General features: G+C 45.3%; 2 protein-coding genes across 3 annotated transcripts in view; one reads left to right on the top strand and one right to left on the bottom strand.

Annotated features, from left to right (window-relative positions):
* Positions 1 to 188: 188 nt before the first annotated feature.
* Positions 189 to 13,793, top strand: part of SNCB (synuclein beta) — a 37,750-nt gene continuing 24,145 nt past the window's right edge. Inside the window, exon 1 of the mRNA XM_081850270.1 lies at positions 189 to 266. Coding sequence (XP_081706396.1) covers positions 215 to 266 — 52 coding nt within the window. The 5' untranslated portion in view covers positions 189 to 214. The remainder of the gene's footprint in view (positions 267 to 13,793) is intronic.
* EIF4E1B (eukaryotic translation initiation factor 4E family member 1B) lies at positions 5,277 to 13,717 on the bottom strand. Of its 2 annotated transcripts, XM_081850268.1 has the most exons (7): positions 11,514 to 13,717; positions 9,882 to 9,970; positions 8,561 to 8,656; positions 8,013 to 8,076; positions 7,652 to 7,765; positions 6,259 to 6,398; positions 5,277 to 5,529 (listed from the first exon to the last, which is right to left on the bottom strand). In XM_081850268.1, exons 1-7 carry the CDS (start codon positions 11,517 to 11,519, stop codon positions 5,415 to 5,417), a joined length of 624 nt encoding a protein of 207 aa, XP_081706394.1. In that variant the 5' UTR covers positions 11,520 to 13,717; the 3' UTR covers positions 5,277 to 5,414. The 2 variants fall into 2 exon arrangements, with proteins under 2 accessions (XP_081706394.1, XP_081706393.1); XM_081850267.1 differs by lacking the exons at positions 9,882 to 9,970; positions 11,514 to 13,717 and having other exon boundaries at positions 8,561 to 9,007.

Raw genomic sequence — 13,793 nt, 5'->3', positions numbered from 1 at the left:
GCTGTATTGCGTTTCAGCAGCTTCAAGTTTCATTCTCCTTTTGAAGTTTCTTTGCTCCAGGATGACCATTCTAAGAGTCACGTACAGAGAGTGTCCTGGAATGCTGAAATGTTGGTCCACCATTTATTTATTTTTAAAATGTTGACATTTGTGATGTTAGATTTCTTCCCATCTGTTCTTTTGCACAGAGACAGACGTGCTTGCCCTCTGTAGAATGCAGAAGAACATTGCTGGCAATGGCAATTGTAACATAAGAACAGGAACAGGTAAATAAACCCCCGATTACATTATTATCTGCTCTAATGGTGTTGCCAGAGTAAACACATGGGGACAGAATTAGCAACTGGGTCTGCTACAAGAGTTGGTCCCTGTGTTCATATGTCACATGGCCTGTTGTTGCTGGCAAGTAGCTCTTTTAAATCAGGGGACCGGGGTGCCAACTTGAATAAAATATTGTGGAGGCTCAGGTAAGCCCCGCCCTGCATAATCAATCACATCATGCAGTGCGCACACACCATTTGAATGTAAATGTCCATCAACTTTGTGGGGGCCTGGTCCCCTCAAATATTTTATTGTGGGGGCTGAAGCCCCCACAGCCCCTAGGACTTGGCTCCTCTGCAGGGGACTGTATATAAACAGTGTTCGAAATTCCCATTGTTCTCGGTGCATTTTGTGACAGGGAATTTCATTAGCACGAGCAGTTTCTGAGCTCTGGGCACAGTACTGAGCCTAAGATTTCAGATTAAAACTGCAGAATGGAAGGAAATAGGACCCTTTCCTACATCCTCACTTCCAGTACTCTCTTAAGAATGGATGAGACCTTCTTAAGACTACTAGGGGGTAGGCAGGGGAAGGACTAGACCATGTGAAAAATGAACATCATATTTTAGCAACAGTTCATTCATTTTCAGCTTTGTATTATTGTTATTTTAAAAAGTGCGTCTAGACATCCTGTTGTTGCACCCATAACCTAGGTTTAAGGTGCCATTTAGCTCCTAGCTTTCATATCTTAGTTTCTAACACTGCATATAAGCAAGTACAGGCTTCCCACCTCAGGCCTCTGAGAGGAGAGTGTCATTTTCTAGAATGGGCTGCCGATCATCAATTATACATTTGAGTGGTTTCAGCTAAGAACTGTCAGAGATAAGAACTGGTGTCCTGGCATTTTCTCTTCTGCGTTTTATATTAAGTTATTCCTATGTCTGCCCTTGTTGTTCTGATTTACCTCTTCATTGGGTGGGGATCATAGTTAGAGGGACATCTGATTTAAAAAATAGAATCTTGTGCATCTGAACAGATACAATTGTATCATAGGCCTTGACTGTATATAGTGGATTTTGCTCTGGGTGAAAGCTGAAAGCATGTAGGTATGTATCGTGATCAATATAAGGTGGTGCTTATATGTCCACTAGGAAATTACACCGCAGTGTCCAAAAAGTCAACCTTTTGCATGGACTGATCAAGGCTCAGGTTGATGATAAAGTGAAAGCTATTGAAGTTCTGCTGGAATCACTCAGCATTCTCCTGTCTAGATGATAAAATATGCAATCAATCTTAATAAATGTTAGCTACTTGTTGCATGAAATTCAAACACCCTTAGTCTAGTTAGCACTTCTGTTCCAGTGATAGGATTTTTCAAGCATGCAAAAATGCATAATTTTGTAATGGGGGAGCAGAGGCAAAAGGCTTTTCCCTGGGACACATATCCATTGCACATTTACCAATGTGGCCAGACACTATCTGAGACAGTAGTCGTTTTAAGTACTTCTCTGTATCCACATCCTAGGTTAAGTTTATTTTTTATTTACATTTGCTTCTCTTAAAAAAGGACTGGGAGTAGAAGCCCAGCCTCAGAACTTCACAACTGGACTCACCCAGATCCTTCTGTCATTGAATAACACCTGGCACTTTGACATGAAACAAAGCTACCTCCATTTATGTTTTAACAGACATTGTTGAACCTTGCATTTAACTCACAACTGAGGCACAGGATCTGAATGTGTGCGTAGCTGTTCCATTGCCTGCAGTGTTAAAGATGTGCTGACTTTTTAAAAAAAATATACTAGGGAACAGATGAGAAAGCCAAACATACAGAATCTCCAAGACCAGGCTCTGTCCTAAACACAAAGCGTTCTGGTATGGAGGCTGCTACCATTTTCACTCACACATTCTCCCATGGCAAATTGCAAGGCTGCTTGAGAAGCTCAAGGCCTCCGGTTCAGAAGCGCCTCATTTAGGGTTTTTGTCTTGGCCCTCAAAACCAACACCCTCCTGTTTAGTGATTCCCTTGGTTTTGATTTTCTTCTTTTGGTTAGTTATTTGAAGAACTCTCTGTGCTCTTTCCGCAGCTGTCCTTAAAGAGCATACAGTCATATTACAATGTCCTGTTTCAAAATCCAGCAAGTTACACCCTTGTCTTTGAACAAGGAGAGGGGTCAGCAGAAAAAGGATAAGATACAAATACTGTATACAGACCCAGTTCCCTAGCTGAAGCTAAAAACCAGGGGCTGCTATTCCAATCTTTCTGTTTTGAGCACTCCCTTTTACATGTTTGTCATCTAACAGCTCTGGCCAGCTTCTTCCTCCTTAACTGAAAGGGTTTTTATTTTGTTACTTTATTACCACCAATTTGGTCTTCCAAATTCTACTTAGCTTGCCTGTTGGCAGATTTCTATTTGATTAGCCTAAGTGTTCAGGCTCTATTATGCTGTTGCTTTGCTGCCTAAAGAATGTGACACTAACTGTATCATTTCATCTCTTATTACATAATCCTCTTATTGGATAAATTCTCTCACAACACTAAATATAAGTGTGCTCTGTTTTCAGAAACACAGCACAGCTTTTATTTTTCTCTCTCTTTGTGTGTGTTAGCACAAATCTTGTGTACCATGTTTTGCCCGCCACAATGTGCAAATCCTATCACACTTACCTGAGAGAGTAAGACCCATTGAACCAAATGGGGCTCATTTCTGAGTTGACATGCAGGAATCCATTGTTAGCTGAATCAAATTCCGTCTCCTTTTGCTGCTTCTATAATTAACTGTGACAAAGCACAATCTCCTTTTGAATCTAGAAATTGTATCCATGTCATGACCTGAATTGACATTTAAGCCTGCTGGTAACTGAAGTTGCCCATAATACATGCTTTTGCTGCCTCTCCCAATTTCTTTATGTACTGTGCTAACATTCAGTTGTTGTCAACCTTAGCATGGGCCAACTTAGAGAAGCATTAGTTGATTGGTTGTGTAGGTTTTACTCAATTAAATTTGTGCATGAGCAAAGCAGTAATTTTGAAGCAAAAAACATGATTTGTTTGTAGATGCATCTTAGAGACATTCCTTTTTATGAGGAAGAATGCACCTGGAGCCATCACTGAACCTTTTAAGCAACTTCTTGTATTTTTTTATGGGTTGGATACAGGCTTAAGGTTGACAACAACCTCATTCTCTGAGTAAACCCATTGAAGTCAACAGGACACAAATAATTACCAACTCAACTTCCACTGGTTTCAGTAGATCCACTCAAAGCATGCCTGCCTAGATCCAACCTAATAAACCCAACAAACTCCTGCTGCCTATGGATCATGGGTGGTGGTGTTTTTTAATTGATCATTCGTACAGAATTTGGGTGGCCAACAATTAAGGCAAAAGCACTCAGTTAAAGTATATTTTATAACTTGCTATGATGCCTATTGAGCAATAATAGCTTTGTAACACACAGAGTGGCCCTCTATGCACTGACTGCAAATAAGAATAAGGAAAAGGAGTTAGACAAAGGTTGGTGGGACATTGACCCATTCACCCAAATGCACCAGCCTCCACTGTCCTTACTCACACACCTCTATATTCAGAGGATTAACAAAGGCTGCCTCTGCAGAAGATAAAGCTGCTCTTGCATTGACACTCATTGCTCAGTAACAACACCCATCAAGGGGCCTCCTATATCACAGTTACCCAGTGCCCCTCATCAAACACACAAAGGCATCATAGTTTTGTTGAAGTACTTGGGCTCTTCGTATTTTCACTGAAGAGAACCATCCAGAGCTACCGTAGTTGTTATGACCAGACATCCTGCTGCTCACTTTGTCAGTTGCCATGAATGGGATAGTGCTGTGGTAGCCACAGCTCTGAGTTGCAAGAGCAAGCCTGATATCATCTATTACAGAGGCTAATCCCAGGAAGCAACCTCATTGACTTTCAAGTCAGCTCTGCTACCTCCTTAAGAGTCATACAAGCTGCTTCAGAACAGGAAGCAGGCCCTGCAATCCTTTTAATTCAGCAGCTCCTGCTTGCAGCAGAGGCCAGCCCATTAGCACCAGGCTGCAGGGAGGTCTAAAGGACTGGTGGCTGAAGTCTGGCAGCAGCAGTTTAGACTCCATCAAGATCAGTGGTGGCTGTTGCCCATTGGGTCAGGAGGGGAAAGCAACAGCAGGTGGAACCAGAGTCAGTGACAGACAGTCAGCTGATTTTGCCCCTATCTCCTTCCTGCTGAGTTTAATAAAGGACAGCACTGAGTCTAAGGAGGAAGGAATTGGCATGCACTGCTACCCCCTAGACTGGTTTGTAAGGAAGCAAGCAGGAAAGTGACTTGCTAAGGGCACACTGAGGCTGGAGGGTCAGTGCTGCATCTGCCTTAACAGACCAGCCTCTACTGCAGACCCTGGGCATAGCGGGGGGGCAGGGGGCAGTAAAACAATAGAAATACTTAACTAAATGACCAATCACGTCAGTCCTGCCCCCACCCCCACAAAAATCCTGGCTATGCCCATCTAAAAACTACCACAATACAAGTATTTATACTAGAACCGACCCCAAGTCTTCCTGCATTTAGCAAATACATAGTTGCTCATATGAAATAACTGAGCATGGGTAGGCCACTCTTTCTACATTTCTCCTTATGGGAGCAGCAGAAGTCAGCCTTCCTTCCATCAAAACCAGGGTGATCCAAGCAATCCATTTGTTTTATTCAGAAACCTGAAAGGTTAGGAAGGCTCCAACTACTGGGGGTGGGGGGAGAGAATTCGTGATTGGTATTTTTTGGCTCTAAAAATCTTCAGGTTTGCAGACATGCCTCTATCTCAGTGTCAAAAAAGATTCCAACCATGTGTCAGGGGTGCATGTAAGAACAGCAGACTTGTGTGCAAATGGCACACTTAGTAACGAAGTTCAGTTCCAGGCAAATCCTCTCAGCGCAGAGGAAGGGAAACAAAACTTAGAAGATGGATGTTGACTCTCAAGAGTGGGTGGTTTCCTCCAAAGTTCCAACTCAGGACCAAAAGAATACAACCTGTTTAGCCTCAATTCTTTAATAATGTTGAGAGCCAACAAAAGCCATGGGAGTATTATGCCATGCTATACTCATCCATCCTGCTTCCCCAGAGATCCTGCCAACTTCGAGGGTCTATCATAGTGGCTTCACACCACAAACTTGTTCTTCATGAGGGAGCCACTCTTGGTGGCAGTGTCTGCATGAGCCTGATAACCAATCACAACTTTGGAAGACAGGCCCAGGCGTTCCTTGTAAACACGCCTGAAAGAGAAAAAAATAATAATTAAGTTGTACTCAAGACAGCTGGCTATCTTAGCTCATCTCTCTTCTGTAGTGTGTACGCACATATCATCCATTTCCACCAAAGAGTCCTTTCCCTAGGCTGCTATAAAAGGTAAAGGTAAAGGTACCCCTGCCAGTACGGGCCAGTCGTGTCCAACTCTAGGGTTGTGCACCCATCTCACTTAAGAGGCCGGGGGCCAGCGCTGTCCGGAGACACTTCCGGGTCACGTGGCCAGCGTGACGAAGCTGCTCTGGTGAGCCAGCACCAGCGCAGCACACGGAAACACCGTTTACCTTCCCGCTATAAAGCGGGACCTATTTATCTACTTGCACTTAGGGGTGCTTTCGAACTGCTAGGTGGGCAGGAGCTGGGACCAAAAGACGGGAGCTCACCCCACCGCAGGGATTTGAACCGCCGACCATACGATCGGCAAGTCCTAGGCACTGAGGTTTTACCCACAGCACCACCCGCGTCCCTATTGGCTGCTATAGACACCTACAAACTCATTGTATGGTATAGCTGGCATTCCTCATGCATAAAGGCTTCAAACTCTTCAAACACACACGCACAAGCACCTTAGTAATCCTGTTGGTGTTTAATTATACAAACATGCTCTGCCTTACATAAGGTGGCTGGCATTAGCCCTCCTGTGTGTTGCTCAGCATTTCACACACACATCTCAACAAAGGGAACTGTCTGTCAGCTACCCGATATGTGTTACGCCATCCCGGTTCTCTGCCTCCTGGGTCCAGATTGCGATCTTGTCCCCCTTAGCACGGATGTTGATGACGGCCCCACAGACATCTTCGCTGTAGTCATCAAACATCTCTCCAATCAGGCACAGCAGCTACACAGAAAAGGAAAACCCATGAAGCGAACAGGGTACCAGATGCAAGCTACTGCTTGATGTACCATGGTTAAATACAGTGGGGAATATTTCTTGCCTCATAAGGGTCTTTAAGCTGTTTTCCTGCCCAAACAAAAGAGCTACACTATTCGGGGAAGATCAGAATAGCTGGCTCAGCTCAGAAATCCAGCAGGCATCAGAGGGATTGGGGATGAGTGTGTGTGTGTGTGTAGATAGGAAAGTCCATCTGAGCAGATAAACGCCAAGCATCCTTTCCTCTTCCCCTTCATCTCATTGCTGCCATGTGGTGCAAGTTGCCTGAACACAGTAAGCCAGCCTTCACCAACCTGACATTCTCCATATGCTTTGGACTAACAATCAGTGTTTAAAACTCCCATTGTTCTAGGCACATTTTGCGACAGGGAATTTCATTAGCGCAAGCAGTTTCTGACCTCTGGCCGTAGTACTGTGCCTAAGATTTCAGATTAAAACTGAAGAATGGAAGAAAAGGAAGACCTTTTTCTGCCTGCCCACTTCCATCTACTCTCTGCAGATTGGAGAAGAGACCCTCTTAAGAATATTAGAGGGGTGGGCAGGGGAAGGGATAGACCATGTGAAAAATGGCATAATATTTTAGCTGCAGTTCATCATTTTCAGCTTTGTATTCTTGTTATTAAACAAAAAAAGTGCCTAGATATTCAGTTGTTGTGCCCATAACCTAGGTTTAAGGTGCCATTTAGCTCCTAGATTTCATATCTCAGTTTCTAACACTGCTACCAATCCCATCAGCCCCAGCCAGCAGAACAGGTGATGGGAGTTGGTAGTCCAAAACACCTGGAGAGCAGCAGGCGGGCAAAGACCTTCGCTGAGAAGGGGAACTAACAAAGGAGGGTCACTTTGGGGAGCAGCTTCCACCTGCCCAAGAGAGAATGGGAAGTGCTGTATGCCCAGCACTGGCGGAGGAAGAGGAGTGTGGGGGGAGTGCACTGCCCCCAGCAGCATGATCCCCAGGGTGCCATCATTGCTGCCACCCGCGCTGGGCACCCCGCCCCCACAGGTGGCGTGCCCTGCCCCCAGAACGTGCACCACGCCTCCAGGACAAGTGCCAGCCCCGCCCCCACCTGCTCTCTGCCCCTGGTGCTGGAGCATGAAGCTCCACCACTGATGCCCAGCCCAGAAAATATGGCCAGAAAGCAGGGCAAATGCCACATTTCATAAAGGAGAAGCACCCACACAGCGTTCTGCCTACTTACAGTCTCCAGCCAGAAATGGTCAAGCTCTGCATGCCGCTGCTGCTTGGACAATGTGATAAGCCAACGCCCACCACGCTTATTCCTGTTATCTTCCCACATCGGTTCAATGCCATCCTGGAGGAAATGCAGGATCTCAGTATATACAGCTCTTACATACACACACACACACCCCTACATGAAGTTGCAAGGCTTTCTTAGTCCACCACAATGCACTTAGATCCACAGCAAGCTACGTGTAGCCCTATGGTGCGTGGGAAAGCCCATACAACAAGAGACCCCAAGACTACCACTTGAGAGCCTGTTTCCCTCCCTATAGGAGGCACGCAGCATTAACAGACCAGGAATACCCAGCAGGACTTACCTTGAAAAGGGAATAGTCGCAGCCTGATGTCAACTTGCTGGCCAGTTGGATGTTGCTATACAGCCTGCAGTCTCAAGGAGAGAAAACAGACATGTCAGGAGAACAGAATGGGTCGACTTGTGTAAGGAACCTACTGCTCCTGATGTTGATGCAAGGTATCTTGCGTGAACAGTCCCTAAGCAGGTGGCCCACCCTGGAAACTGCCTTGAGAGGAGTTTCCACTAAATCCAGGCAAATAACACAGGAAACACAGGAAACTTCATTCGGAGCTCCCTGTAGCACACATCTCTCTCAACCACCTTTAACTTTTAGAATTTGTTTAGCCTGCAGATACAAGTACATGGTTTTCAAAAGTGAATGGATTGGAGAACCCAGCTCCCATCATCCCTGACCATGCCAGCTGGGTCTGATGCATGTGAGGAGTCCAGCAACATCCAGAGGGCCACAATATTCCCCACTGTAGGTTCAATCCCACAATGGCCTTCCTTCTTCTGGCAAGGCTGTTCCAAGGATTCTAGCTGTCAGAGGAAGGACTGGAATGCACTCACGCCCAGAAGTCTTCCACGGTGTCAAATTTGGTGATAAGCCGCAAGTTATCCTGCCAGGTTTTACTCTTGTCATTTTTGAAGAACCAAAGGGCCCACCTACGGAGATGAATGGAAGGCAAAATTAAGCCACTAGCTACGAACATCAACACTCCCCTGCATGAGGCTCTGTGTACACACAAAACACCTAGCACATCTTGCCACATGTGTGAATGCTGCCTGTTTGGACTGGAAGGTGTTGTGTCACACTCTTCTCATTTCACATTTGATTAGACCCACTGTAATAAGGCAACCTTAAGGTGGGATGTGGGTTGTGCTGACAAAACATGTGGTTTTGTAAACCACTCTGATTTTTTTTTTTTTTTTGTATGAACAGCAGTATATAAATATTTGTATAAATTAGTAAAACAAATATTTTCTTAAACTTCTCCAGAGACACAGATGCAGGTTCTCTCTCCTTCTTCCAGTGAAGGGGCAAGGGAATATAAAATAGGAGTGGTTTCAAGAGATGAATGGTAGGAAATTCAGGACAGAAGAATAACTCCTTTACACAAGACATAGGATTTGCTGCCATAAAAGGTGATGGCTACCAACTTGGACAGCTTTAAAAGGGGATTAGGCAGATCCATGGATGATAAGGTGATTGATGGTGACTACTCATGATGGCTACGCATTACCTCCAGTATCAGAAGCAGTATGTGCCCCCTGAAAATCATCTGCTAGGCAACAACAGAAGGAGGATGCTGTTGCCTCCATGCTCAACTTATGGGCTTCTCTATAGGCAGTTAACTAGTGTGGGAAACAAGATTCTAAGCTAGACAGGCCTTTCATCTGATCCAGGAGGACTCTTTAAGAGCATTCCCAACTCCTCCCTCCTTTGAAAAGGAGGAAGCAAGAACAGGGTGAAAGTAAATGATTTTTCATGTTTAACAGTGATTTATGGAAGCACACAGTAGCATCGGAAATGTTCCTTGAAACCAAAAATAGCAAGGGTTTCTTGGCAATGAGTATCTGCTGTATCATAGCACAGCTCCCTTGACCACATTTGGATGCACCTTGCCAGGATCCTTTTGGTTAGAAGCCATCAACAAGCAGGGGGAAAGTGAGCATTAACATTATTGCACTGGAGGGGAGATCCGGCCACACTGGGAAATCCAGGCATTTTGGCGTTCTGCTAGCATTATGCCTCTGATTACCAATTGCTGGGAATCGCAGGTAGGTCGAGTGCTGTGGTGCTCGTGCCCAGCTTGCAGGCTTCCTACAGGCATCTGGTTGACCACCGTAAGATGCTGGACCAGATGGGCCATTGGCACGATGTACTTACCTGTTCTGCAGGGGGTGCTTGCTGAAGCATTCCACAGCCCCCTCTTCTCTCTTGGCCTTGTGCATCCACTGCTCCTCCTGAGGACTTGCCTGAAGTTTGGAAAAGTGGACAATTCATTACAACAGGCACTACAAGCTCCTTGTATACATTCACCCCCAGGCATGAGGTCCCCTGTACAGGCTACAACTGGCTGGACAAACAGCAAAGCCAGATAAGTTGGGGCAGCTATGTGTTTTGTTTGAGCTCTTGATCTCTCTCAGGACAGCAATAAAATCTGGGAAATTATTATTTTTTTCATCTGAAACACGCTTCTATAGAGGAAATTCATGTTACATATATTGTCTGTGTTCTGCCAAGAATTCAGAAAATGAGTATATTCTTACACAGCTTTCAGGAAAAAACGCTTCACAGGAGAAAGAGGAGCTGCTCCCAGCTTTATTCTGGCTTCAAGGAGGAACATAGCCAGCTTCCCTAGGGCCCAGTAAATAGTTGACAGTACCTGGGGCAAAGGGATCAAAACCCTACACACAAAAGGACAGTCCACCAGCTGCCTCCTCCTCCTCCAGCCTGCTCTAGGGTACAGGACAGAGCATTCAAAAGGGCACTTGTTTGCTGCCTGATAAACAGGATCAGAGAGATCAAGTGCTGCTGATGTTATTTTCTGCCCTTTACCGCACTCTAGATGGCAGTGATGGTGAAATGGGCACCCCTGCCAGCTCCAAAGCTTCCTGTCCACATTGGTTTTGCACAGCCCTCTCTCAGGGCAAACAAAGAATGCTATACAGCATTACATTTAGAAGAAGAACTTGAAGGAGGAAGACCTTGCCAAGCCAAGTAGAGCAACCAAAAGAAGCTTTTGGGTCCTTAAGAGAACTAGGCAAATTATTGCCTAGCTTTTTCACAGCCAAGTGCATTAAAGCCAGGCCAGTCTTGGCCATACTTGCAGTGCCCTCGAGCAACCGTGTGAAAATTGCATACATAAGCAGACACATTTAGGCTCTCCAGGGACTAAAGTCACCAAGATCAATACATGGCAGACCAAGGATTGACAACTCCCCACCTTTTTTTCTGGCAGGGACTATGTACCTTTAATAGCTGCATGACAAGCAGAAATTCTGTAGGAGACACTCCCTTTCCTCCCAAAATGCAATGCATTGTGGTAAGAGTATCTCAGACTACTGTTAAAGGTACAGGAGCCGTGGAAGAAGCAGCCCTGCAAGCCATGGCTGGGCCTCCTACAAGTTTTATAGCAGGGGCTCACCACAATAACAAAGTAAAGTGGTCACTCTACTGGGAATAGACACTCTGGAACACATCCCAGCATAAAGCTCAGTACTGTGCACACTTGCTCAGAGAAGTCAGGCTCATTGAATTCAATATAACTTGCTGACGTAAGCATGTACAGAACTGCAGAATTTGCATCAGACAAGATGTTCAACATACAGAACAAACACTTGACTACATCCAGCCTAGCTTTTCCTACCCTTCAAGACCAATAAGGTCCCTGAAAACTAAACAAGGAGCTTTGGAGGTAGAACTATATTTCAGGAACACAACAGCCTCACAGTTGCAGGGTTATACCCTAGGGAGAAAGAAGAAAAAGACCTCAGCAGAAAGAAAACTACTACTTACCATCATTAGTGCTACTGCCACCACCTTCCAAGAAAATAACTGAGCCCACCCCTCCAGGCTTCCTTTTTATATAGAAAGCACCTTTGAGCACCGCCTTTAACCTAGAAAATGGTTTTGTTAAAAAGCCAGGTCTTTCTTTTGTCATTCCTTCAAATGCTGCCATTGTAGAAACTGTAACCCTTCTCTCTTTTTCAGCTGGAACACAACAGGGACCCATGGCCCTCTGGATGTTGCTGGAGGCCAGTTCCCATCATCCCAAGTCAGCATGACCAAAGGTTGGGGATAGCGATAGCAGGAGTTTTAGTCCAGCAACACCTGGAGGACCACAACTTTCCCATCCTTGATTTAGGCCAATGGGGTCACTTAAAAGTCACTGGGTTCAAGACACTAGCTCAGAGGTGGTGAGCCTTTTGTCCTCCAAATGTTGCTAGACTATATCTTCATCATTCTTGTTCATTGGCCATGTTGGACAGGAGTTAGAGCACCACAACTGCTGGCCACAGGTTTCCCATCCCTGTACAAGATCACTGTGTTCATGTCAAAATTAAAAGGCAAACAATATAGGGCCATCAGAGAGATTGTCTCAATGGAACTAAGGTATCATGAAAAGCTCAACCTCCAATAGGTAACCAAGAATGCTTTGAAATAGGTGGTTCCAAAGCCTGTGTAATGTAAGGGACAGCTGTTGCTGAAGATTGCAACCAGGTGCACTTGGCTTGGCTCCTTCTTACTAATCAGGCCTTAAAAATCTTAGCTTGTAAGAGGAGATAATTTTCCAGGTGTGCCATTCTAGGTTCCATTAGTGTTGTCCTCAGGGTTTTTTGGTGTGTGGGTGGACGGGGGGGGGGGGGGAGAGGTATTTGGCAAATCTATAGTACAACTTAGATCTGTGCAGTAACCTTGGAATTCTGTGTATAGCTCTGATACAACCACACCACAAAAAGGGTACTGTAGAGCTGGGAAAGTTGCAGAAAAGGACAACCAAAATCATCAAAGGGCTGGAGCAACTTCCCTTTGATGAAGGGTTGCAATGTTTGGGGCTTTTTTAGCTTAGCAGAAAGACAAGTGAGCAGGATATAAGCAATAATGCCTTAGAGAAATTAAATGCATATATACATTATATAGAGTAGCATCACAGAGTGGGAAGGGAGCCTATACACACACATACATACACATAACGATAAGCATGTTAAAGCTTGCATGCACATAAAATTATTTACAATGACCGTTCATATATCAGTCTTGATGGTAACACAAAGATCCTGGGACTGGTAAACTAATGAACACTTGTAGTGGGATTAAAACACCTGTAGCGGGATTATAGTTCAATTCAGGCTAGAGGTTAAATAGAATTTAACTTCTTGGTAAACTGTTATTCAGCGACCTCCCTTTGAAGTTTTTTATTCAAGGATGACTACTTAGGTTAGTACCAAGTGTCTAAAGAGACTGAAATCAGGGTAGTGTCCTTCCTGATGTCAGAGTTGTGCCTCTTTATTTATTTGCATAGACCTGTTTGTCCTAGGTAGAGTTATTGGTAGGTGATGGCATAAGTCACATTAGATGAGCAGGTGAATGAACCCCTGATGTTGTCATCTGAGAGAAGAAAGTGTCCTTATCCAGGATAGGCTGTAATTCATTGATGATAACTTGCAGTGGCTTTAGCTGGGAATTACAGGTGGTAACAGGTAGTGCCTTATCACTTTCTCTTCTCAGTCTGTCCTATGTACTACATTGTTCCTGAGTCTTCAATCTTGCTTTGTTCTTTCACTTGATTGGGCGAGTATTTTAGTCTTTAAGGAATAAATAAATAGATACATAACTAATATGTTTTGTCCAAACACTGCGGGGGGGGGGGGACAGCCCTCCCACTACCGTTTTCCCCATCACGCTCCCTGTGAACTAGTGCCTACTGCTGTCCTTCCTCCATGTATCAAATCCCTTCCAAAAGCCACGATCTAAGCAAGGACACATCGCATCTTGTGTGGCAACCCAGAAAAGTGGCATCATCCGTGGTCTTCGATTCTGCATCCTTCCGCCTTCTTAGCTGTGAGCCACTGACTACGTGCCTCTCTCTCGCTCTCTCTCTGTACGTGCCAGCCCTCGACTCCTCTCTGCTCCCCACCTCCCCAAATCACCGCCGCCATCAGCCACGCGGCAGGCTCCACAGCTCCTCCTATGCGTCGGGGCAGGAAGGCTCCTTTGGCGCCTTCTTATCGGATGCCCCGCCCCAGGTCAGCGGGCCGGCGGCCTCTCCGCGCCAGGGCTCCCGCCGCTGCATCC

Source organism: Podarcis erhardii, assembly GCF_964252035.2.
Source record: "Podarcis erhardii genome assembly, chromosome: 2".
NCBI classification, from domain to species: domain Eukaryota; kingdom Metazoa; phylum Chordata; class Lepidosauria; order Squamata; family Lacertidae; genus Podarcis; species Podarcis erhardii.
Note: the sequence above shows the minus strand (reverse complement) of the source record. Positions and strands in the feature narration are given on the sequence as shown.